The sequence below is a fragment of the Lichenostomus cassidix genome, chromosome 3 (assembly GCF_008360975.1).
Source record: "Lichenostomus cassidix isolate B80296 chromosome 3, HeHo_3.0, whole genome shotgun sequence".
In the NCBI taxonomy this organism is placed as follows: Eukaryota; Metazoa; Chordata; class Aves; order Passeriformes; family Meliphagidae; genus Lichenostomus; species Lichenostomus cassidix.
Window position 1 is genome coordinate 7,147,830 of NC_139483.1, and position 24,537 is coordinate 7,172,366.

A 24,537-nucleotide genomic window follows, 5' to 3' on the forward strand; every position below is an offset into this window, starting at 1 on the left:
GTCAGTGCAGAGCACCTCTGCATCTTTCTTACCTGCTCTGAGCTACTGAAATTTCACAATAGTCAGAGAACTATCAAACTCGAGCAAATGACAGGGATTATTTATGCTGTCAGAGTATAAACACAGTTTTGTGGTTTTAGAAATGAAAAATACAAAAAGACAGTCCCAGTACCTTTGAATTATTGTAACTAATCAAGCACAGTCTCTCTCAAATGAGTGAAATTTAAGGTAGTGATTTTTTGTTTATTCTCAAATACTGATATTGGTTTTTTTTCTTGTTTAGAAAAATGAACATATAGGGACTGCACTTCTGCCTAACAGCACAAATTAATTAAAATATTAATTAAGAAAACATGTTCCAGTTCTCTGACATACCATCAAGTGTCCATTCATCATGAAATAACTGAATGTCATCATAATACAGCAATATTCCAGCAATACCTTATTCTGTGAATGGCTGTGGGATGGTATGAACTCAGTGGTTTTTGCTTTCACTGTAACCTAAGGGAAGCTCTCAGACTGACTTAGAGAATTTGGATTTCAGATACTTCTCTACATTGGTGGAATCTCTTTTTCTGAATTTTCCTGTGCTTTTTTTGCATTTGCTGTCCTCATTGTATTACTCCAGAGTTTACAAGTGGGGTTTTGGGCAAAAAAATTACTAATATCCATGATTTTTGCCAACATACCAAAAAGGAACAGAAGTTACATGGCATGATTAGGAAGGATTGTTATGAGGGAAGTGGGGATCTGGGCTGATCTTTATCAAGCATGGGTAGCTTCCCACAGGAAGTAATTTTAAAATGTTTGGGAATATTTGATGCGATAGGACACAAACCGTGTGGGTGAAGTAACAGGATTGGGACTGTCTGACGCTTTGCCTAATGGCTCTGGTGAGCCACTCCCAGAGGCTGGGCTTTTCTGGGTAATTAGCTCTGAGTTCAATGTTCTGTTACTGTTTTTTATAATGAACAGTGTGTCAAATATTTACATCAGCTGAAAACCTGGGAGAAGCTTAAGCTGAGGCTCAATCTCTTTGGTGGGAGCAGGGAGTGCATTAACACATTCCTGCTTAATTGATTTGCTGTGCTTCTATCACGAGACTAGTTCTGATGTCTGAGGCATTATTTTGGCCGGCAGTAAGAACCCCTCGTGCCCGGGCTTTTCCTCCCGTTAGAGTTCTGGCAGGTGGGAGTGCGGTGGTGAATTCTGAGTGCAGAGAGCGTGTCAGAGTTACAGATTTTGGGGTTCTGCCCGGAAAGCCGAGCTGCGCGCCATGGGGGTGCAGCAGCACAGGGGAAGGGCGGTGTGGCGCCGCACGGAGCGGGGCGAGGCTGGCGTGCCGTCACTGGTGGCGCTGAGGAGTGTCCCCCGTGTCCCCCGTGTCCCCCGTGTCCCCCGCGTCCCCCGCCGCAGTGACCGGGCCGAAGCCGGGCCGCGTCACCCTGCCGATGCCGCCGTGACGTCACCGTGACGCCGCGCGGGGCGGGGCGTTGCCGGGGCGACCGGACGCCGCGCGCGGGGCGGGAGGGGGCGCTGCCGCCGCCGCTGCACTGCGGCAAGGCGGGGCCGCCGCGCGCCCGGGGCGGGAGCGCTCCGCGCCGTCCCATTGGCTGTGCCCGGCGTGAGGGGGCGGGGCCTCTCACCCGCCCCGCGCCCATTGGCCGGGCCGCCCCCCCTCAGGCCCCGCCGCCCCTCCCCGTGAGGGCGGCGCCGGGCGGTGCCGGCAGATGAGGGCGCGGCGGGTGCGGACGGGGCGCCCGCGGGTCCCGCTCGGATCTCGGCGGAGCCGCGCCGCTTTCCCGCCGCTGTCCCCGCGCGTCCCGAGAAGGAGCCGCTGCCCGTCCCGTCCCGCTGAGCCCGCGCCTGGGAGCCGCCAGGTAAAGCCGGGAGAGCGGCCGGGAGGGTCCCGGCGGAGAGCGCTCGGGGAGCTCTCGGGTTCCCCTCTCTGAGGGCGTCGCACGGGGAGGCTGCTGCACTTGTCGGCTCTCTGAGACCGGCTTTTATTATTGTTTTAATTTAAACGCCTTGAAATGTTCCCTGCTGGCTGGTACGTGGGCAAGCTCCAAAGTTGCTGTTGTTGCTCTCCCCCGCCTCATTCTGCACCATCACTTCCTTGGTTTCAGCGCTGTGGATGGAAAGCTCTTCACCTTCCCTCGGGCTGTGCACGTGCAAGGGACAGGAATGCTTCATTTCCACTTTGATTATTCACTTTAAATCATAAAGAAAAAGTTCAGATGGTGTGTTTCTGTAATGAATTAACTCTTAACCTCTGCACCGCTTAATTTAGAATTCTGAGCATTAATAGAAATTCCTGTTCTCACCTGTCTTTCTATATTATGCATTTCAGATGAGTTGGTCAGAGTTAAACAATTTGAAAGCTTTTTTTTTCTCCAATTTTCATAGTTGAGGAAAGGGTTAATCTGAGCTTTCCTTGCAGTAACAGAGCACAGAGAATCTGTAGAAGCTGTTTTTTCTCTTAAGAATATTATTTATTACAGGCTTTATATTGCTGCTTTTAGAGAGCAATAAAAGCACTCTAAACCTTACACGTGTCTTCATATCTCCAACAGGGTTTCCTAAAGGACAGAAAGACAAATATTAAATGTCATGCATAAAGCTGCAAGGAGGAGTCTCATGCTCTTTCTGGAATATAAATAAAAACACTTCTGTATGTCTAAAATGAAGTCTGCTCCTTCATTTGTCTTTGCAGTAATAAGCATATACAGAACTGTGTTTTAATGTGCAGAATAAGCACGTTTGAAAAAGCAGTGTATGAGAGACAAAGACTTGATTGTCTCTGAACGTGTCATCACGTTTTAGAGCACCTGTCATCCCTTCAAGCTTGGGCTGCTTCATGGTCCACAGAGTTAATGTGTGGTAAACTTGTTTCCAGTGAAGGACTCAGAATTTTTCCCTGTTAATTATAGACTCAGAACTGTTGCAAAAAAAATAATGGTTTTCCTTCTGTGTTCTTTTTTTCTTTGATTGCCCAGTGTAATCATCCCATAGCACTAGTCCTCAAAATGGTGATTTATGGAATATTCACATTGCTAGTAATTTTACTTGCATTAAGCCTATTTTATGGTGCGAGACCAGGGGATTATAATGCTCCAGCATTTACTTATCTCATCCAAACATATTTTTAAACCAGCTGCTGCATTTGTATGAACTAGCAGAAGAAGTCAGCTCTGTGTTTTATAACCACTGAGGTTTGCCACTGGTGCTGACCTGTTCTGGCCCGGTTATTTCTCTTCCTAACAGCAGAAACAGGAGATGTTCAGGGGCTTAAATATAACTGGTACTGACATCTGTCTGCACACTGACAGAGAGAAGTCTCCTCCACAGAATCACCACTGTGACACTGCTTGAAAGTGCTCTTGGGTGAGGGATAAGGACACAGTGACTTCAGGGACTGATCCACTTTTCCTGATAGTGGCATCTATTTTACTCGGGAATTTTGGGCTCATATAGTCTGGGAGGACCCTTCTCCTTTAAAACTGGCTGTTTGGCATGTTAACAGCAGATTTCATGTATACAGAATTGCTAAAATGGTATGAAATTTGCTGTTGGACTTGTCTTCTGTTTTGTGCCTTTTTTCTTTTTAGATCTCATGACTGTAGGAAACCTAAGAATTCTCTTGGTGTGTTCTGGGTTTTCTCTTTCTTATTTAATTCAGCTGCTCTTTTGAGAGGATGAAAGCTTTCAGTTACCTGCTGCTGTGATTTCTGTTGCTACCAACAAAAGAAACAGAAAAAAGGGCTGGAACAGCTTCTAGAGGGAGAAAAAGCCAGGGCTATTTTGTATATTTTAAGCATCTTTGCTTTTAGAAAGAGGGTGGTGCAAAAGAAACATCTATGTGCAGTATGCCTTTAGTAACAAGTTATCAGGTGTTATCCAGATGTATTTTCTCTCAAATTCTCTATAATTCTTGCTTTATAATTCAAAAATCTGTGAGTGGCTTTTAAGTTGTTATTTATGGGATCTGTTTAAGGTACTTCAGACAAGGTCCAAGTTGCTTTCCAAGTGTGAGTCCCTACTGAGCTCTTTGGCTGTGTGTTAGTTGAACATGAAACTCTTGATTAATGCCTGCACTTCTTTCTCAGCATATGGTAAATCAGTACATTGAACTTTTTCTCTGTTCCCTGGTGCTATACATAAAATCCATTTGGAAAAGGAAAAAAAGAAAAAAGTCTAAATATAATCCTGATGTTTAAGGTGTTTACTGCTGTCCTTATTTGCTTTGTTCTGGTGTTCAGCTTGAAGCTGAGGAATAAGATTTTTGGAACTGATCAGCCTGGCTGACAAGGAGTTAGGAATGTCAGGTCTTTGGGATGAGAGTTGAACAACATCCAGGTGTTGTTTCCTGGCTCTGAAGTACTGATGGCCCTTAACTGAGTGTCCTGGCTTGGCTTCTATATAATGGCAGTCAGGTGTGCTGAGCAGATGGGCAGAGCAAGAGGAGAGCAAAGCTGAGAGTAGAAGGTTTATGGGAAGAGATAAATGTGTTTGACGGTGAGTAAATTTACATTAAAATGCCCCTCTGTGACTTAGGCTGTTTATTCCAAGATTTTGAGAAGCCTTTCTGTTCTATCAGAGATCTCAGAGGGGTGAATCCTCCCTGGAATCAGACAACTCAGAGGAATGGTGGACAATACCTGCTGCTGGTGGCTTTGGTGTGTTTTGCACATCAGATTCTCCCTCGGGGCTTTGAGAATATGTAAATTTTGTCCAAAAAAGCCTCAGTACTTGACTGTAGTGCCGTGGTGGACACTTCCCACAGTAATTTATAGAGTGCTGCAGGTAACGTAGATAAAGCTTTAGCAAACCATGCAGTGAGGCTTGCTAAAAACTCTTTCTCTTCTAGGCTTAAGTAGCCAAAGATGAGTCGTGGAGTCTCAGAAAACAATAACTTCCCCTATGACAACAACCAAATGGTTTTGGATATGATCCTATGTTCCCTAATTGGTGTTCCTCAACCCATCAACTGGGACAGTGTGGCAAGGCTGGTTCCAGGATATACATCCAAAGAGGTGAGCTTACTAATAAAATAATTGTATACTTTAAGCAAAGCTTTGTGGAGAAGAAAACATTTCTGAAGGGAGGGAGGGAGCTTGAAGTTAAGGATTTTTGGTTTTTTTTTCCCTAAAGTAATTTATACCTAATGAATTGGAAATATTATATGAGCAGTAGATTGAAAAAAGGTGGGGGTTTTGTTGGGGTTTTTTTTGCTTTTTGTTTTGTGGAACCTGAACATTCAAATTAAGACATGCATTCTGCATTTTATTTCCTTAGAACTTACACAGAATAAGAATAAAAATTTCTGGAAAGGAAAAATTAAAAAGTGTAATAAAAAGGGTAGCTGTGATACTGTGTTCCAAACTCCACAGCTAAGACTTGGATGGAGAGGATGCCAGCACCCTCTAACCTCCTGTAGGCTGTAGTATCCTTACCAGGAAACCTAATAAGTCTCTCTGCTTGTTGTTACAATTCTAAACAAGTAGGAGTTACAGATCTCTATTAGGTAAAGAGTGCAGTTGCATCTTTTTTGATCCTACATGATGTAGATTTTTCTTGCTTTGGTTGGAATGGAGTTGGAAGAACCTCTGTATACTTCTCTTTCTGGATTGCTCAATTTCCTGGTGAAATGTTGCTTTTTTTTTTTTTTTTTAAACTAATAAATTTGACTTTTTTGTTCCTGAGAGGATGTAATCTAAAATAAGAAAATGCCCTTGTGATTCAGCAAAGCTGAAAGAAAACAAGTCAGTGGTCTTGACTTTCTTGCAAACCTAATCAAGTGTGTCTGCTCACATTTATAGCAGTGCTAATGGGCATTGCTGTAACATTGTATTTAGAACATAAAAAGGAAGGATTGGGTGTAGAAGCTTCTGTGGAATGTTACTGCCTTTCAAGTTCTGGGCAAAGTGCTTGGGGATGTCTCTACTGTTCACCTTTCAATATGCAGATAGCACTGTGCACATTAAGCAAATAAAATAATATCAGTGAGCTCTCTCCCCAAAGTAATTAATGTGATTAGTTAGTACATGTCTGATACATTGTTTGAAAACAGCTAAGTGTCTCACATATGTGTAGTCCCTGTTTAAAGCAGTTTTACATAAAAGCATAGCTATACATTTATTTATCTGCTGTATGTAGTAGACTGGCATCCCAAATGTGAGACACTGAATATCAGAAGGATGTCATTGTGTGCCCCTGGCCCAAAGGGGCAGCTGGCATGAAGCAATCTCTGTTAACTCAAAATAAGCAAGTAAAAACAGCTGCTTGAATGGAGCTTGTGTCACAGGAGGATCACCTGTAGAATTAAGTAGATTTATTTGTATGTGCAGGTTACCTCTGTGTAGGACTTAGCTGAACCAAACCTGTAATTGTGATTGTGTTGGTATGAATTTACAGAATGGAAAGACTTTCTAGTTCATCAAAACAGGGAATGGGAAGTTTACAGAACTGCAGTGGGAATGAAAGATTACTAGAACTGCAGTGGGAAGCACTTTGTAAAAATTGGATTGGAGGTCATAAAGTAAAAAATAATAATTGTGAACCAATTTCTATAGCCACTCTTCATAACATTTGACCATATTTTTGGTAAAAGAACTAGTTACAAACGGAGAATTCAAACTCTCCCCGTAACTTCCCCGTTTGAAAATCAGGCTTAAAATCATAGGGTTTAAGGAAATGAAAGTTGAAACAGGTTCTGTCTAATTTTTTCTCTTTCTGTTAGAGTCTTTAATTACAGTAACTCTTATTGTACTGTGTAATTATGTACTTTCCTGATAGCACTAAGTAGGAAGCATGTTACGTTTGATATCAATAACTGTTCACGTGCAAAAGATGTGCAATACGATATCCATCTCAAATCATAGTTGTTAGAAATGTACTGAAAGCTACTGCTTCATTGTCCTATCATTTAATCTTGTGACAGTGTGCAAAAAGATTTGATGAACTAAAAAGCAGTGGAAGTTCACCTGTTGACAACCAGTATAATCCCCTGATGGCTGCTGGTGGGAGTCCTGTGGAAACTTTAGCTACGTACATCAAATCCTCCTTGCTCGATACACAGACAGAGTTTCAGGAGCCTGCTATTGGGCAGGATTCCATTACTATAACTGGTATGTTTTTAGTCATTCTGAAATATATTGGCTTTGATAATCAGTATGTGCATGCTTCTGTCCTGAGTGGTTAAGTCCACCCAGGAATAATAGTCATTCATCTTGGGGAAGTTAAGTATAAATATAATGCATACAAAAAGGCACTTTCCATTAGTTTAGTTTAAGAATCAATGTTTCCTTGGGTATTTTTGATAGCCTGTCCTTCCAAAAGGCATAAATCCTTCTGCTGAATCCTCTGTTTAGGATTTTTGGTGGTGTACTGTTAAACCTACAGCCATTTGGAGTCACATTAAGCAGCATTATTAAAATAACTGGAGAGTATTGTGACAAAAAGCTTCAGGAATCTGAGGAGGTGATCTCTTGAGGGCAAACCTTCCCCTCCCACCTAGAAGCCTTGTGTTTGCCACGGATAGTTATGTAGGAATTGGAGCCTGGTGTAGCCAATTTTTGCTTCACAACAATCTTGTGATGACATAAAATGTGTCTTGGTCAATTATGTATCCCAGTAATTATTGGGCAGAAGAGGACCAATCCCAGTAGTTGTAAATTCAATCACTGCACAATTAAATATTGTTAACAATTCCTTAAGCACAACTTCTTCTGTCAGAAGTTGTAATTAAATGTGTGATAGTTATTCTCTGATTTTCAGTATAGACTGAGATGTTCCAGTGACTGTAGGACTTGGTAAATGTATTGCATGAGAAATTTGCTTCAGTAATGAATAAGCACTTTCTGTGCTAAAAACTAAGACAAAAAAATTAAAGACAAAAAAATAAGTGAAGTGCTTAAATAACATGTTCTCTGTCAAAATGTCCTTCACTGCTGCTTTCACTGTCATCTTTGCAGCGGAAAAACAGCTGTTTGAATAAAGTTTTTAATAACTCTCCTCAAGGGATGATATTGGAAGCCTGTATATGGAGTGTCTAGACTGAAAGTGCTTGCCATCAGTTTTCAGTTATGTGGTTCCATGCATGATGTGGGATAAATGCTGCTGGCACCCACAGGTCCCTCTTTACAGGATTAGTAGCTTCCCAGTAGGCAGTTAATGAGCTAACTCTGCTTCTAGAACCCCTTAGACAATTAGTGCATGCTTTCTTTCTAACCATGTAGTACATGTAATGAGTATTAATGCAGTTAGGTCCACCAATGTAATGTTTCCTATGACAAGAGCCTAGCCTGAGATTATTCTCTGTTTTCTTTGTGACTTTGGATAAATCATTTGCCCTGTTTATATGTAATTTGTTGAGATGAAATTAGGGTAATTATTCCTTTTTTCTCACAGGCTTGGGTGAACTCACCTTCTTAGTATGTGTGAGGCACTTGTACATTTCAGAATTGGGGATTTGGGAAAATCCTATTTGTAAATGTTTTTTGTTTAATTAATTGCTTCCTAGTGGATTTATCTACATTATCTTATTGTTATGATGAAGAATTTTGGGCCTGTTTGCATTTGTTTGTAGTCATGAGTAACAGCAAGAAAAAGCAAATCAGACCATACCCATTCTGAGCTGGATTCAGGTTTTGGCTGAGTTACAAAAGCTCATTTAATACTTGCTAATTATAAGGCAAACTGCTGTTAAGTCCCTCTGAATGCATCTCATGGCAGTAAAGAAACACAAATTTTACCCAAATTTATTACTAACTTTCAGAGGTCAATTAATCTGTAAGCTTTGAGGAGGGAAGAAAAATTGGTAGAAAGAAACGTATGGTGAAGTTCAGATGTCCCCATTAATTTGGCCATATTGCATATTCTTGTCAGGATTATTTCCTTCAATAAGCAACTCTGTGTTCACAATGAACTTGTTCATATTTGCAATATTTGCAATAGAAATTTTTCATACCATGGATTTCCACAATCCCTTCTTTCAAGCCTCACATCTTTGATTCAAAACCTAGGGCTCCCACTGCACCTGCCTGCAGAGGGATGGCTGTCCAGAAAGCTGTGGCTGGAACAGCCCTTTCCAAGGTTTTACTGGGAGTGAATCTGTTGAATAAATCTCCCCCTTCTGTTAACTGTGCTCCCCTGTTAAGGCCTTACTAAGACTTAACTGTACAAGACCTTAGGCTGCATCTTTGGAGAAAGTTTTCCTTCTTGTGCCTCTGGTATGATAATTTTGCTTTCCTGAAGGGCATAACTCCTGTGTTCTGAAACATATAATTTTTGCTGTCAGTCTGCTATAGTTGTTCAGCCATAAGATGAAGAGGTCTGTCTTAATCTTCTTCAGAAGAGTACAGCCTCTTACATTACACAAGAGGGGAGAAGATGCTTCTGGAACTCCCAGAAATCTGAGAGAATGGCATAAACATGGAAAGTCACCACCTTATGGGTTTTCATCAGTGGAAGGCAGATGTATGCCCTTCCATTGTTTAAAAAATACAACCAGCTTTCTGGCTTTTAAGCAAGATTATTGAAGTGTCAGATTGCAGTGATCCATTCACCGCTGGAAAAGACATTCATTGTTTTAACCCTTGATTCAGAGCACACTGGATTTGGTGTCTAAACTCCTGAACTTCACTAAGTTGTGTGTCCACTTTCCACTGCTTGTAGTGCCTTTGTGAAGACCAGCTATTTGAAGTGCATCTGTCCTTTATTCCTGGAATAACCTCCATGATGTAGCTCTAGGACCAGGCAAATTTCACGGTCTGCTCTCTTTGAACATTGTTTTACACCATCAGCTGGTTTAAGCCACGAGTGTGAGAAATTTGGCAAAAGCAAACACATCCTAAGAGTCTTCTGTGCTTCTGCTTGGAAGCTGCTTATATCCAAAGCTGGCACATGATGAGTAAGGAGTGGGGTTGGTCTCAAGTTCTGTCCTGGCAAAAGCTTTGATGTGGCAGAGTCTTAGGAGCCACATCCCACAAAGCAGACAAGAAGAGCTAAAGCAAGGGGTTGCATTCCCAGAATGATGTTCTGAAGGCTGTGAATCTCCTGCTCTTTGTTGAGCCAGGACTGATCTGGGTTTGCTGCCAAGTGTCTGGGCAACCCGGGAATGCTGCTGGTGTGAGTTCCCAGTACATGACACTCAGAGCAGGAATTTGGATTGTTTAATAGCCCATAAGGAAGCAGATTTATTGCTAGCTGTGTGCCTTTGCTCCACCATGACACCCATACTTCAGTTGCATTTCCAAGATGCTGAAGAGCAAAAGATCAGGCATTTTTGTTCTAATGCAGCCTTTTTTCCTCACATTGAAGGAAGGCCCAGTGCAACCTCCACAAGGAGTTGTTCTTCAGAATCTGAGAAAGATCCTGTACATAACAGTGGAGAAAGCACTGACGAAACCAAGGGGTAAGAAGAGCTTTGTGTGTTTGTTATCTAGGAGATCATAGAACTGACAGAAAGATGTCTAAATTGCTCATATTTTTCTGCTATTGGAAAGAAAACAGCTGGAAACAACTTAATGCTGTAAGAAATTTGGAAAACTTACATTGCTACAGAAATACAAGGAGTAGGTTTGAGAATGTGTTGTGCGCAATAGATACTTATAAATATTTGCATTGTGTTCCTCTGGGTGATTGATCACTGCTGGGGCAAGAATGGAAACATACCTGATTTTAAAAAGGAGTGAAACAAGATTGATGCTCAATTACACTTTAAAAAGTATTCTTGAACATAGATTTGTCCTATGTAAAAGCAGGAAAAGAAAGCTGTAAATGAAAAAGTTTCCCATGAATTCAAATAGCCATCCAGGTCACTTTCATTCCACCACATCCCTGTTTCTATACTATATAATTGCACATAGAATAATGTTTGTTTGAAACCTAAGCATCTCTCTGTAGAGATGTCATTTACTGATTCTAGCTTCAAGCTTTTCTTAAGAAACAGACATTTTAATACACAATAAACCAATCCTAATTTCCACAGATGAAAATTGCTGCTATTGTCCTTGGTGCCTCAGTAACTTAGGCATCTATATGTGCTTATTTTTTAAAGAAAGTTGAAAAGGGAGAACAAATGAGTTCTCCATACAAATCAGATAATATCCTATAACAAATAGGTGACAAATTGGGGAATGGAGCTAGAAATTTTCTGTTTCTGGCCCCTTAATTAAATCATACTGATTATCTGTAGAGGATATGCATGTCTTCTTCACCTATCCAACAACAGTTTATATTAATAGTTGATAAGTGCAGTTTGTTTTCCTCCTGTCAATAAAACTCTGTTGGTAACATTGGTGTTGCAACATGTGATCAGAGTTGGAGATGAGATCATTAGGATTTGGTGTCCTAATTTGCTTAGGCTCCTAATTTGGTTTGTGGCTTTTTCTTTTGAGGCCGAATATGGTGATCCACGTGTGTGATGAAGCCAAAAACCTCAAAGAAGATTTTGTGTGTCCTCGAGACCTTTTGATTTCAGAGATGAAATACTTTGCTGAGTACCTGTCAGTGGATGCCCAGCGCTGGGAGGAGGTGGACATTTCCGTGCACTGTGACGTTCACATCTTTGACTGGCTGATAAGATATGTCAAAAGGAACTCTAAAGATTCTGAGGCTAATGAAATGCCCACTTTAGGTAAAAGTAGACAATTTCTTGTAGGTTCATTATGTTCTGTACTAATTGAAGATGAATGGTTTTGATGCAGTTCAGCCCCAGTCTGTTTGTTTTTGACTGGAGCTTGTCAGTTGTTGGAAAAGTGTTGCCACGGTGATCCTCTGGTCATTTCAGCAGATGTTTGCTTTGTCAGCACTGACAGCTTTGAGGAAATGTGTTGAAAGCTGAATCAGTAAAAAAGCCCTAATATGTTTTGGGATGTGATGTTTTTAGTTAAGACTCTTCAGACCTCTTCTGACCAAAGACTGAGCGGTAGATTTAAAATGCTGATGATTGTTTTTTTTGTTTCTCCTCTGCTCTCTGTTGGTACAATTGCGATGTTTTCTATAATTTCAATGCAATAGAATACAATGGTAGAAGAGCCTTAGCCTGTATGGATTTGAGGCAAGTTTTACATTTTTAAATGAGCTTTTGCTGCCATTTTTTAAAATATAACTTTGTTCTCTTGATTTGTTTATAACCTGCAATGAAAAGGTTATGTTGAGAAAATCTCAGCTGGGTGTGATGGCTACAGATGGAAGTTAATCCTGTTTGTGTAATGGTTTAGTCATTGTATCCCTGCAAAGCCACCTTTTACAGTTTTAAAAAAGTCCATGTTGTTAGAGTTGTACTCTGGCAATTGAAATGGTAAACCAAAAGTTTGTTTCTTAAGATGGTTAAAAGGTTCTACATACTAGAAGATAGAATAACAGGTTGATTGCTAAAAAGATAGCTAAACCAGATGCTAAATATGAAGAGGGAGGGAGGTGATATGAAATTACAAAAAAAGTTGATGTAAAACAACACACCTTTTTTCTGTTGCCTTTTAGAACCATCAAATGTCATATCAATCCTTATTTCTTCTGAGTTTTTGAAGATGGATTCATTAGTAAGTATTAAAAAAAGACAGTTTGATTCTCTGCTATGAGGACACAGTTAATTACCAGGTGTCTTAACAGCTTGTGTGTTGTGCTTTGGCTGTTACATAAATACGTGCTGCAATGAGAACACTTTGAGATTTTTACCACTTTTCCTATGCAGTACAGTAATCCAATATTTGCAGACTCTCAATGCAATAAAACTTGGAGTTATTTCTAAATGTGATAGTGTGATCATTAGTATGGGGGGTTTTTTGTCTAGAATTCTGTAACATTCCTGTTTCTATTTTTCCTAGGTAGAAAAATGTATTCATTATTGTCACAAAAATATGAATGCTATTGTAGCCACACCATGTAACATGAACTGTATCAATGCTAATCTTGTTACACACATTGCGGATCTCTTCAGGCACAATGAACTGGAAGAGCTGAAGGACAAAAGAGACAAATTTAAGAGGTAACTTTTTTGCCCTGTGATACACTACTGAAGTGCTGTTGGGCTTTTTGGATCATATCTCTTAACAGCTAAGACTGTGGAGTTTGAAATTATATATTTTATATATTCTCATGTAATGTATTTTTAACACAAAATATCATTAAGTGACTTCAGAATTTTATACTAAAATTATGGGCAAAAGAAAAAAGCCTTTTATAGGAAATGACCAAAAGGCAAGGCCACACTAGGAGCATGGCATGGATGAATTATTCATGAATTCTCACATGGTAGCCAGGATTAGGGTGAGAAACCTTTTATGGCATGACGTGCTCCTAATTGGCAGAGAATGGTTTGGCTTCAGCATCCTGGGAACTCAATGTTTGAACTTAAAATTCCAGATGGCTGGAAGGCTGAAAAGTTGTGCTGGATTGCTGTTTCATACATAAGTATTCCATTTTCCTATCAAGATAAGGGCCACTTATTGGAGTGCAGACTGACAGACAAGCAAGGAAATAGTAAGAGAGGATTGTAGTCAGTAGAGATGAAGTCATTGTAATTTTTGCTGTGGAATTGCACTTAATTCTAATATTCGCTAATAAAAGATCTTCTAGTCAAGATAAAAGCTGGCAGTTTATAGTGGCAAATAATATAATAAATGGAAAAAATAAAAGGATCTCTTTTGTCACGCCTGTGTAAAAATGAGACGAACTGGATAACTTAAAGGAAAATTATATTAAAAGCTACGTTCTGAGAGTGACATTGCTTATCAGAATGTAGTTGTTAATCTCACTGTGCAGAAAGCAATTTTCAGTTTTTTCTAATGGGTGAGCTGTGTTGCTGTCATTAATAGTAAACTTTTCTGCAAGAAGATTGAGAGACTGTTTGATCCGGAGTATGTAAATCCAGATTCTAGAGGGAATGCAGCAACATTATACAGGTATGGTCTTTTTATATTGGTACTTCAATAGCAAGGACAGTCCCTGTGTTTAGAAGTCCTGCTCTTACTCCAGCACTTTCTTTTTCTTTCTCTTTTCTTTTTTTTTTTTAAATCTAGGTGTTGTTTATGTAAAAAGCTGCTAACTAAAGAAACTGAAAGGAGAATTCCTTGTGTACCAGGAAAAATCAACATAGACCAACATGGGAATATTGTCTATGTTCATATAAGGTAGTGAATATATACATATATATATACATAAAATGTGTCTTTAACTCTATAATTTTGGGTGATTTTAAAAAATACTACATATTCAAGCAGTCACATTAAAAATGAAATTACAGATATGTGAAAAGTGTATGAAATATCTCAACTTCTTGTATTACTTAGCAAAAAAAACCCCAAAAAACGAGGAGGTATGATTATGATGATGTACTACTGAAATTCATTCAGCAGTGCTGCTGCTGAATGGAAATGGGAAAACTGCAGCCACGATTACTGGGAGGGCTATTTTGGGTTGCACTGCTTTAAATAGAAAATACTCAGCTAATTCCTTCATCAGATGGTTTTAAGATGTGTGTAGTTGACGACAGATTGAATTAAATGTTGCATTTCTGCAAGGTTTGCTAGTGAAGGCTCAACCCCACTCTGCCAGAAAAGAAAGGCTAAAGGCTGTATTCTAGATTGACTTTATACTGTCAAATCAAATGCTCAACCTGCTTAAAGACTGCTATAAATAAACTTTGCCAGTTGTTTTTTTTGCTCCTGAACTATTTGTCAGAGGAGCTTCCAGGGCCTGTTCTGTATGTAAGCCTGATTCATTTGGCACAAATGTTTAATTCAATTCTGTCTGTTTGATCCATGGCTGTGAACAGCTGGATTCTCTTATTAATGAAGATCAGTACATGATCAGCTGCAGTTCCCTCCCTGCCCACATGCCCCCTTTAAGGAGGATGGTGGGAGATTAATAACAGACCTTTCTCATCAGATCCATTTTGTTTAGAACAATGAAAACAGTTTCATATCAGCTCCCACCAGGTGTGGAGTAAGTTCTGCCTAACAGTCTGCATAGAAGCAAATCTTGTGCCCCCATCCTGACCTACTTAAGATCATTGGTGATTAGTCACGTAAAATTCATTAACTGTATTACTTCACTTAAGCTGAGTGTATGTAGCTGCTCTGCAATTCCCAGCAGATAAATGTGCAGGGCTTTAAGGTTGCTCGGAGGATTATCTAGCTTCTAATTATTTGCTTTGTGCTACTTGTGATGCTTTGCTACACACAATATGTTTACTGAGACGTGATGCTAGCCACTGATGAATTCAGGCTCAGGAGCTAATACAATTCTATCTTTAATGACTTAAAAATAAGTTTCTATTTATTGGTCTTCTAGTCATGCCTAGAACTGACTTCTAACTGGAAATACAGCTTGTTTAGTCTAGGTTAGGCACATATTTAACAAAAATAGATCAGGCCAGGGGGGAATATTGGGGGAATATTTTATCTGTTCTTTCTGAAGATAACATGCACCACTGCAAGCTGCATATTCTCTTTTGAATTCTGAAGAGGTGTGTCTCATTTGATCACTAGGAAGGAACAAAGTCCTGTATTTTTAAGACTAGAACTGTCAGGTATGTACATTCATCAAAAGGGCATGAGCTTGTGTCTTTAAACTTTTCTTCCTCAGCTAAGTAATTACTGTTGTTGTGCAGATACATAAAATATATTTGTCTTCATTCATAAATTTGCAGTAGGAATCTTGAGATGAATCAATCTGTAATTCTTTGTTATGAATGAGTTTAGGCTATTGAGAAAGAATAAAGGCTCTTTTGTCATGCTCTGAATTTAAAATGATTGTATCCTTCATGTAACTCTGCTGTAGGCTTTTCACCAATGAAACCTGTGCTGTTCTGCTCCTTCTCCCACCTCACTGTCCTTATGGCAGGATCAAAACAGAGTCATGACTCTGATGTTTTGCTTTTCCAGAGACAAAACCTGGGAAGTCCATGAGTATTTAATTGGCCTCCATGAGGAACTGAAATCCTGGCGCGATGTTTATTGGCGTCTTTGGGGCACTGTCAATTGGTTGACCTGCTCAAGATGTAACCAGGTTTGTATAATTTTACTTTGCCTTGTGGTGGGTGACTTCTGGGGGGTGAAACACAGATTAAAGCTGTTTGGAAAATATGTGATAATAAAGCTTGGTATATATTTTTCACGGTGCAAAATTTTTACTTCCATAGGACATCTAATTTCTTTCTCTCTTTCTCTTTTTTCTAATGTAGTCTTTCCTGTGCACTGAATTCTCCCACTGCCAGTACCATTCACAGCCAGTTCTTTATCCAGGTGTAGCAAGTGCTCTGGGCTCAACTGGCACAGGAGTGTATCCCTGTTGTAACCAAAAAGTTCTTCGTTTTGACCCTACAACCCTCCCAAAGGTACTGCAATACCAGCTCTCTTTTAAAAGAGCATAACAGATGGTGGGCAGGAAACCATGTTATGGTAATTGATCTTTTTCCAAAATAAGGATTGTAATTTAGAAGTTGAATTTTTGTTAGTATACTGACTGAAATCAGTTCTTCCTATTAACTGATCTGTCTCTGTGTATTGCAGGGCTGCAAAGTGAGGGATCATATGGTTGAGTTACCTCCAGAAAGTGAAGATGGGGATGCTTTGCCATCTCAGAGTGAAGATGGGGATGCTTTGCCATCTCAGACTACTCAGATCTTGAATGATCTGCTGAATCATAGAGATGTTATAGTCGTTCCTTTCACTAAGGATGAGAATAGGTGAGAACACTGTATTGTGTTACTGAAATAACTTAGCTTTCAAAAGTGAACATGTGTGCTTATTATATTTGAGTTCTCTTCCATTTATAATGAGTCATAGGACTTTCTAAGGGTAATTTATTTTTAGTTGTTTACTTGGAAATTGGGAAGTGAAGAACAAGTACTTTTACCTTTCAAGCAGGCATTTAGTTACTCAACCTTCTTAAGCATTCACTCCTATCTTTATATTTTAATGTATTGCAGTCCAAATATTATGAGCCTGACTCAGAGGTCTGTGTGCTCTCTGGATACATGTTGAGTAAATTCAGACTGATTCTGAAGTCGTGGAATAGAAGTATTTATTTTTGGTTTATGTATTTCTCTCTAAGTGATTCTGGTATTGGGCTCGGTGATGAAAAAGGCCTTGAATGTGATGTGCTTGTAGAACCAAATACACCATGGGGCCCCAAAACTGGAGAGATCAATGCTGTGAGTGCTAATGCTTTTCCTTCCTTTTTTCTGATAATGAGGATTCTTACAAAGGCACTTTGAAGAATTTCTTGAACAACTTTTAATAAAAAATAAAACCTATATATTGTTGGAGAAAGAAGCACGCTGGCTGAGCATTGTGAGGACAGGTTAGGCACAAAATACCTGCATGGTGGAAAGGCAAAACTTTTCCTGTGTCTGCTGCAAATATTTCAGTATATGTGAGGGAATTTTCCTTGTGTCTGTGCTTTCCAGCCCATTCTGAAACTGGTGGTATTTAAGGATCCAGTCAAGCTGTAAAATACATCATGTGGCAATATTTAAGTAATTGCTGCTTTGGTTTTGTCTGCTGATGTATCTGAGGTTCTCCACATGACTGCTGCAAGTCCACAAAAGATGACCTATAACTTGGGTGGTGTTTTGGTTGGCATTGGTTGGTTTGGGATTTTTTTCCCCTTTCAAGATGTGCAGGATCCTCTTTGAAGTTAGTCATTCTGCCAAAACTTAGAGTTCAGGATGGGAGGAGGCCTTCTGGGAGTTACCAGTGTAGAGTGCTGTACTGTAACATACCACTCCTATTTTTAGAATTGCTCTCACTTTTTAATTCTAATTATTGTTAGTTCTTGAACTTATATGCCCTTCTCTCTCTTTGTGACTACAGTTTTTGTCTCTGAAGAATTGGACTTTGCAGCTGGTTAGTAAAATTATTACTAAATTTTTTTAGTATTTAGTAAAATCATTATTTTAAATATTTGGTCTTCTGTACTAGCAGAGAGCTAGCTTTGATTATTATTTTCTAACCAATGAGACAGAAGATGTATTTCCTTGCTTTTGCTTTAATTTGGAGGTTGTATATAGCAACACTTTTTACAAGAAAGTATAAAGTATGTGTGAATTTGCCTTGATAGAAATCAAAAATTCCTTTGAATGTTTTTATAAATGGCAACAAACCACACTAGAACTGCATGCATCAGTTATTAATAGCCTACTATTTAGGCTGACAGAAACATAAGTCAAAATCCAAGGTTTTGAGTATCTGTCTCTCTTGGCTGGTCTGAGGTGTTTTGTGTCTTCATTGTCAAGCTTCATCATTACTCATTACTAGGCACTCACTGTCACTTAATTTAGATATATGTATATATTCAAACAATGTAAACATCACATTACTGAATATTTTCATAGTTCTGTGCTGACCTGTTACGAATTATTCATTCTTATATCATTGAGATAGCTATGTTGGATGTCAGCTGCTTCAGAACAGATTTAATATATCATTTAATAGAAACCCAGTCTCACTTTTAATCTCTGAATTCTCCTCTTATGGATTAGAAGCAGCAATCGCTGTTTTCTGAGGAGGAGGAGTACACCACTGGCTCAGAGGTCACTGAGGATGAAGTGGGGGATGAAGAAGAAGTGTGCAAGAAACCAGGTACAGCACGTCCTTCTCTCTGGAATTATGAGATAGGGATTTGAGGTGGCAGAAGTCCTCTGTAAGCAGATTTTGAATATTAGGTGTTTCAAAAATAAAAGCCAATGTTTCTTGAATTTTAGTTCTAGTTTTTCTGTGGTTAGATACAAATTACACCACTGCTTGGTGCTATCAAAAATCACTGGCAGACAAGGAAAGCTGCAACTATTCATGTCTGAGAAGTTCTTGGAATTACCAAGCACTTATTTTGCAGGAAACTATCAAATGAATGTAATTTCATGTAGTAAATGTTGGGAGAAAAGGCAGCAATTACATGACTGCTTTTACATGCAAAACAAATTTTGCAGAATATTCCTTTGATTGCATAGAGGGATGACTGGTTAATGTGGCTAAAATTGTGTCTGCATCGAAGCTAAGCTTTATATTATCTAAAATGGCTTTTATTCTTTTTATTTTTTTTTAATGTGGTAATGGGTTTAGGAACATGGAAAGCCAAAAAAGCATCGTCTCTTTTCACCCTACTAATGATTCATTTGAAGAGAGGCAGTTCTTTGTTCTTTTTGCCTTTACTCAAAGGAGGATTGGAATTGAATCAGTCTGTTAAAAATATATATAAATTTTGAAAGAATTTTTGTGATTTAAATTTTAAGTTGTTTTATCTGATATTGCTCAGAATTTATTCTTGGAATTAATATGGTCAAAAATGTAACTTGCCTGTGGACTTAGTTTTAAATTTTAAAAATTCATGCTGTTATGTGTAATCACTCTGCATTTTAAATATATACTTGAGTTTCTGTATATTTCTAATAGAAGAGCATTTGAGCAATATGTTAGCTTGCCTGCAACACTAATAAAAGGAATATAGCCTGTTGATTTACGCTATTTGTAAAGAAATAGATAGAGGGGAAAAAATACTTCAGTAGCTGTGTAGTTGAGAAATTCCAAGTATCTGAGGGTATGAATAGATATTTCTTCCATTAGTAGGGAGAAAGGAGAAATTAAAGAAATCCTACAGGCACCCAAAGAAAGTGGTTTCTTCACCTAGTGTTCAGAAAAAGGAGAAGCCATCTGATAAGGTAAAATCACAGCTGTGAATCCAGGCTCTCTGGCTGGGTTAAATAATGAGGAATTCTCTCTAAGTTTTGGACTTGACCTTAAAACACATTTATTGTGGTTTTCTGTGTTCAACAGTCAAGTTCCCGAGATGCATCTCCATTCATGTAAGTCATTTTCAAAGCCCTTGAGAACATCTTTTAGTATCTCCCTGTTTGTGAACTGCTCCTGATAAAGGGTGTGCACTTTTCTTTTCCAGTGTGAGCATGCAGCAGAACAAATGGGATGCCTCCAGGTCACTGAGATACAACCAAGACGCTCAAAGAGAAGATGGTCTGTTCTTGCATGAGTTTAGCTTTCATAAATTTAATATTGTGCAAAGAAAATGATCCAGCTAATTTTCTTAAAATATAGTTAGTGACACCCTTTTAGGGTGGATTTAATCTCAGATACAGCACTGGGATTTGGGGTGTTTGTGTGATTTATGTGCTTTATTTGGAATGTCAGCACATAACCTGCAGAGATTATAGTTGTGTCATCTCATGATTATAAAACTATGCAGATTTTTTTTTCCTGCATCCCTGTGGCATTTGTTGTGTGTGCAGATAAATACAGAAACATCCACTTCTATCTCTTTCCCATTCTCTATGACTAAAATATTCAGAATTTTATTAATTTGTTCCGCCTTTTTTTAATCTCTCCTGAGACTCTTGTGCAATTTTTGAAAAGCTCTGCCTCAAAACCATTTCCAGAGATTTTGATCTCAGTGTAGTGCCTCAGGCTGATTCTGATGTCTGCCAAGGCTGCTGAGGCTACATCATGCATCAAGATTTAGGATCTTGGTTGTTCAAGATTTTTATATGAACTGAAAAAAAATGCAAATCCAGTATCACTGAATTCTGTGTCTAATATTCCTTGTATTCAGTACAAAGGAAAACCTCTGTTCTTAATAAACTTTCTTATTTCTGACAGATCAGAGAAGAATGTCTGAGATTACAGGGCACTTAATAAAAATGAGACTGGGAGACCTTGATCGAGTCAAGTCCAAAGACAGCAAAGAAGTAAGATTTGTCCTGGCAAAATGTAGTGTTTACAGAGTTGAAGAGAGCTTTGGTTAACAAAAATATTAAACACAAATGGAAATACAATCTATTCAGTACTTAAGTTATATCTTCATTTTGTTCCAAGCATGATTTTTTGGAGGACTATGGTTTAAAACAATATTTAAAGTTCACTGCATTTGAAAACTCATCATGGAAAATAATATGAGTTTAAAAAATTCAGTGCTGGGTTGTGACAATGCAGTATGCCATAGGTTCTGCTGAATATTAGTGCTTTTTATGGAAAGTCATTGATTACATTGAAGCAATGCCAAAACTTGATTTTTTTTCTGGATTCCAGTATGCAGGAGGCATTTATTCTAGACTTGAAGCTCAGATAAAAGCTTCAGCACAGGTCAGCGCACGACAAAGCAATGCTGAGAAGAATCCCAGGTAAGATTTTAAAATAAAGGCAAGGAAAAATCCCAGAGATTGTCAGGGGTATGGGTGTTTAAAGAAAAACAGGCCTCATTTCACACACTTCTTATGGATCAGCTTCCCTTCCACCAGGTTAAGCCATATGAGGTGTGAAAGCTTCCCTTTGTCAAATTAAACTAGAGCCGGGAGGATGAAACTCTTGGAGCCATACTGGGAGGAGGTTCATTGCAGCTCCAACATGATTTGTTTTTTTAGAAAAATTATGGAAAACTGGAAAAGTATTTGCCAAGATTTTTAGTTTTATTCTTTGCTCCCCTTTCAAAAACAAAACCAATAACCCCACACATGAAAAACCTGCATTGATAATGTTAAAAAACCCTACAGTAATAATGTAAGTATGTTTTTAATGTGTTTTTAATCCAGGTCAAAAACCCGTTTTGGTCAAGGCCGTCCAACATAAGAAATCATGGACACATTTTAGCCAGAATTCACTCCTGCTTCCTGAAACTCCACTGCACTCTGACATATGGAGAATGCACATTTCTGAAAGCTTTCCAGTGACTTATTTATTACTTTAAGCCTTGTAAATTATTTTGTGCTATAAATGAATGCAAATCCAATAAGGTCTGTACTTATTTTAATTGTAAATATACTATTTCTTAAAATGAAATTTAATTTTTTTTTTAGGCTAATGCATTGAGTTGCATAGAAAATATTTGATAAATCTGCAAAATTAAATTATCAGACTAACTTTATTTATGGGGAAAGACACAAATATGCCTTTTGGTGTGCTAGAAATACTGAAAAGGAAGAAGCAAGACTACTGAATTCTGAATGCAGTCGGCAGCATTAACCCAAGTCTCCTCGTGTATTTATATTGTATTGTATTTGATGGTAGGTTTTAGGTCAGTCTTCTGGGGATTTGCATTCAAAGTCCATGACAATACCTGTGACTTAGACTAGTTTAAGCAAAATTTTCATGCAGTTCTGAGGCTTCCTTCTGTACATCATACAGCTCCCACTCCTCTGAAGGTGGGTAGCAGGTAGGAACTAGACCTCCAAAGATGCTCTCAATGCCGTGATGGTGCAGCACTGCATCTTGCATGCGAACCACTTGCTTTTCTTGTATGTGAAACCAATACTCATCCCCATTCCTGACTCCTCTTACACAGGACAGTGCTTTGTTCCCTCCTAAAACCCAAACCTTAGGATGCAAAGCAGTTCTATCTCTGATGCTGTGCCACTTAATTTCTGAGCAGATCTGTTATTAATGCTGCATCTTTCAGCTGAGAGGTATCATTACAAAGGCTTGTGCACGTAGATCTTTTGGGTCTAGTTACTCCCTGAAACCTGCCTGATTAATACTGTTTAGAAGTCAGATGCACTTTCAAGTTCTATATTTGGAGCAATAGAATACAAATCCAGGGCAACCAAAATGAAATAACTTGCCTAGAAAATACGTTGTATATTAGCAAAGAAAATGGCAATAATAGTAATAATAATAATGGCTGAATTCAAGGAAACACATTCTGACTTTTTGAAACAGGTGGAGAAAGTGCACTCAGGGAAAGCTTATTCCAGCTCCTGGCTGTACAATAAACTGTGAGTTTGGAATTAAGTCAGCAAGATCCTGGGTGGGAGGGCGGGGTGGTGTAAGGAGAGGGAGATTTGTTTAAATGCTCTCTCTTCTCTCTGTTTGGGCTGTTTTGTTTGTCCTGTTTCTTGATGACTGTCAGTAGGTGTTAGAAGACTAGAATAGCAATACTTGAAAATACTGCTTTCCAGGGGGAAGATTTTTATTGAAGTTATTAAAAATCAGTGTTACTTGTGTGTTTTGTCCAATGCTGTAGCAAATTTGGAGCCCATTGAAACCAACATGCAAAATTGGATTTCAATGGCTTTGATTTGGGGCAGGAGCAGTAACTTTGCAGGATTGCTTTAATCTGTATCAAATAAATAAGGTTTTGTGAGTGCCTCAGGCCTGTTTGAAGTACTAATGCAGTTTGAAGCACTTGTAGTCAATATGGGAAGACTGACTGTTGTTTGTTGGAAGTATTATAAAATCCATCAGGTATGAAAATGCAGTAGACAAAGTGGTTTGCTACAATTTTTTTTACTTCTGTTGGAGGATTGTACCAAATTCCCATGGTAAACCTGGCTATGAAAATTGCAGGCTGCATGTGTGTGTTTAGTTTTCATAGAACTACTGACTAGAAGAGAAAGGAAAATTCTGCTGATTTTATTTCATGGGAAAGTGCCAGTTCTACGTGCCAGTATTGTTTTACTCAAAAACATTTTTGAGCATATACAAATAATACACATGATGTGCAGTCTTACCTTTTTTCCCCTTGCCAACCACCTTGAATTTTTATCTTGTATTAATTTTGAAAATTTGTCTTGGTTTAATGGAAATAAACATTATTAATTTAAGAAGTGTGTGAGTTTTTTATAGATGCTTTTAAGAACTAAGTATGTGCATAAATGTTGTTTGGTCTCAATCATGCATGTGTATTTTTTATTAAATTGCAGCATCCTCATACAGGCTTTTTATCTGTCAAGAACAGGATATCATTAAATGCAGAGCTACTCCAAATCTACAAGAACTTAAGAGAATTTTTATCTACATCAAGTTTTGAAGCTGGATTAAAAATTCCTGAATGAACTACCCTACAACTGACCCAAGTATGCAAAATGTCAGACTAAGCTATGTTTAAAAAAACACTTAACTTTGCACTGCACTGCCACAGTGCAGATTGTTTAAGTGGTAAATTTAATCTGTTAAATCTGTGAATACGATTAGTTTCCATGATTCCGTTTCTAGGAACTGCTGTATGGATGTCTTGGATGTCCTATATGTGTGCAGTTGGTACATTGAGAAGGCTGCAGTGCACATCCTGCTGTCACCTGTGGGTATAAACTAACTTACTGCACTCTGGAGCTGTGCCTATTTCCTGGCTGCCCAGCAGTTTTGGAGAAAGGGTCAGAATTTTAAATTCAGTGATGGCTCCAAGGGAAAAATATGTTGTGTTAGGAGAAGTGTGGACATATGGTTGCCCCAGTCTATGAATAGTTGTGGACATATTTGATGTGACTGAGTAACACCCTTCAGTTGGCCAGAAGGAAATCCATTTCTAAAAAATCATTGTTTCCTGTTCTTGTTGAGTGCTCAGATATATGGAATTGTGTTGGGAAGCTGCTCCTGTGCATCAGATGCTTGCTTGAGCCACTGTATGAAGTTGCTGCTTCCATTTGGCACCTTCCTCCCCACTCTAGGGCAATGTAACACCTGAAGTTATTACTGATATCCAAGAGAGCAGCACACACAGGCCCTGCAGAAGTTCCTCCTGAAGCTCAGTGAAAACTAATCTTCATGAATGGTACCACTGTTTTCTGAGCTATTTTCTCGATTTTTTTTT

General features: G+C 38.9%; 1 protein-coding gene across 3 annotated transcripts; it reads left to right on the forward strand.

The window, feature by feature from the left end:
* Nucleotides 1-1,701: 1,701 nt before the first annotated feature.
* On the forward strand, nucleotides 1,702-23,554 carry SANBR (SANT and BTB domain regulator of CSR). 3 transcript variants are annotated; one of them, XM_085054245.1, is made up of 21 exons: nucleotides 1,702-1,880; nucleotides 4,868-5,033; nucleotides 6,941-7,127; nucleotides 10,321-10,414; nucleotides 11,400-11,638; nucleotides 12,487-12,545; nucleotides 12,831-12,991; nucleotides 13,821-13,907; nucleotides 14,025-14,135; nucleotides 15,891-16,014; nucleotides 16,190-16,342; nucleotides 16,518-16,693; nucleotides 17,062-17,161; nucleotides 17,823-17,855; nucleotides 18,491-18,590; nucleotides 19,572-19,666; nucleotides 19,782-19,810; nucleotides 19,903-19,976; nucleotides 20,616-20,704; nucleotides 21,045-21,136; nucleotides 21,545-23,554. In XM_085054245.1, exons 2-21 carry the CDS (start codon nucleotides 4,884-4,886, stop codon nucleotides 21,579-21,581), a joined length of 2,190 nt encoding a protein of 729 aa, XP_084910371.1. In that variant the 5' UTR covers nucleotides 1,702-1,880; nucleotides 4,868-4,883; the 3' UTR covers nucleotides 21,582-23,554. The 3 variants fall into 3 exon arrangements, with proteins under 3 accessions (XP_084910371.1, XP_084910372.1, XP_084910373.1); XM_085054246.1 differs by lacking the exon at nucleotides 6,941-7,127; XM_085054247.1 differs by lacking the exons at nucleotides 19,572-19,666; nucleotides 19,782-19,810; nucleotides 19,903-19,976; ... (1 more) ...; nucleotides 21,045-21,136; nucleotides 21,545-23,554 and adding an exon at nucleotides 19,071-19,553.
* Nucleotides 23,555-24,537: the final 983 nt, after the last annotated feature.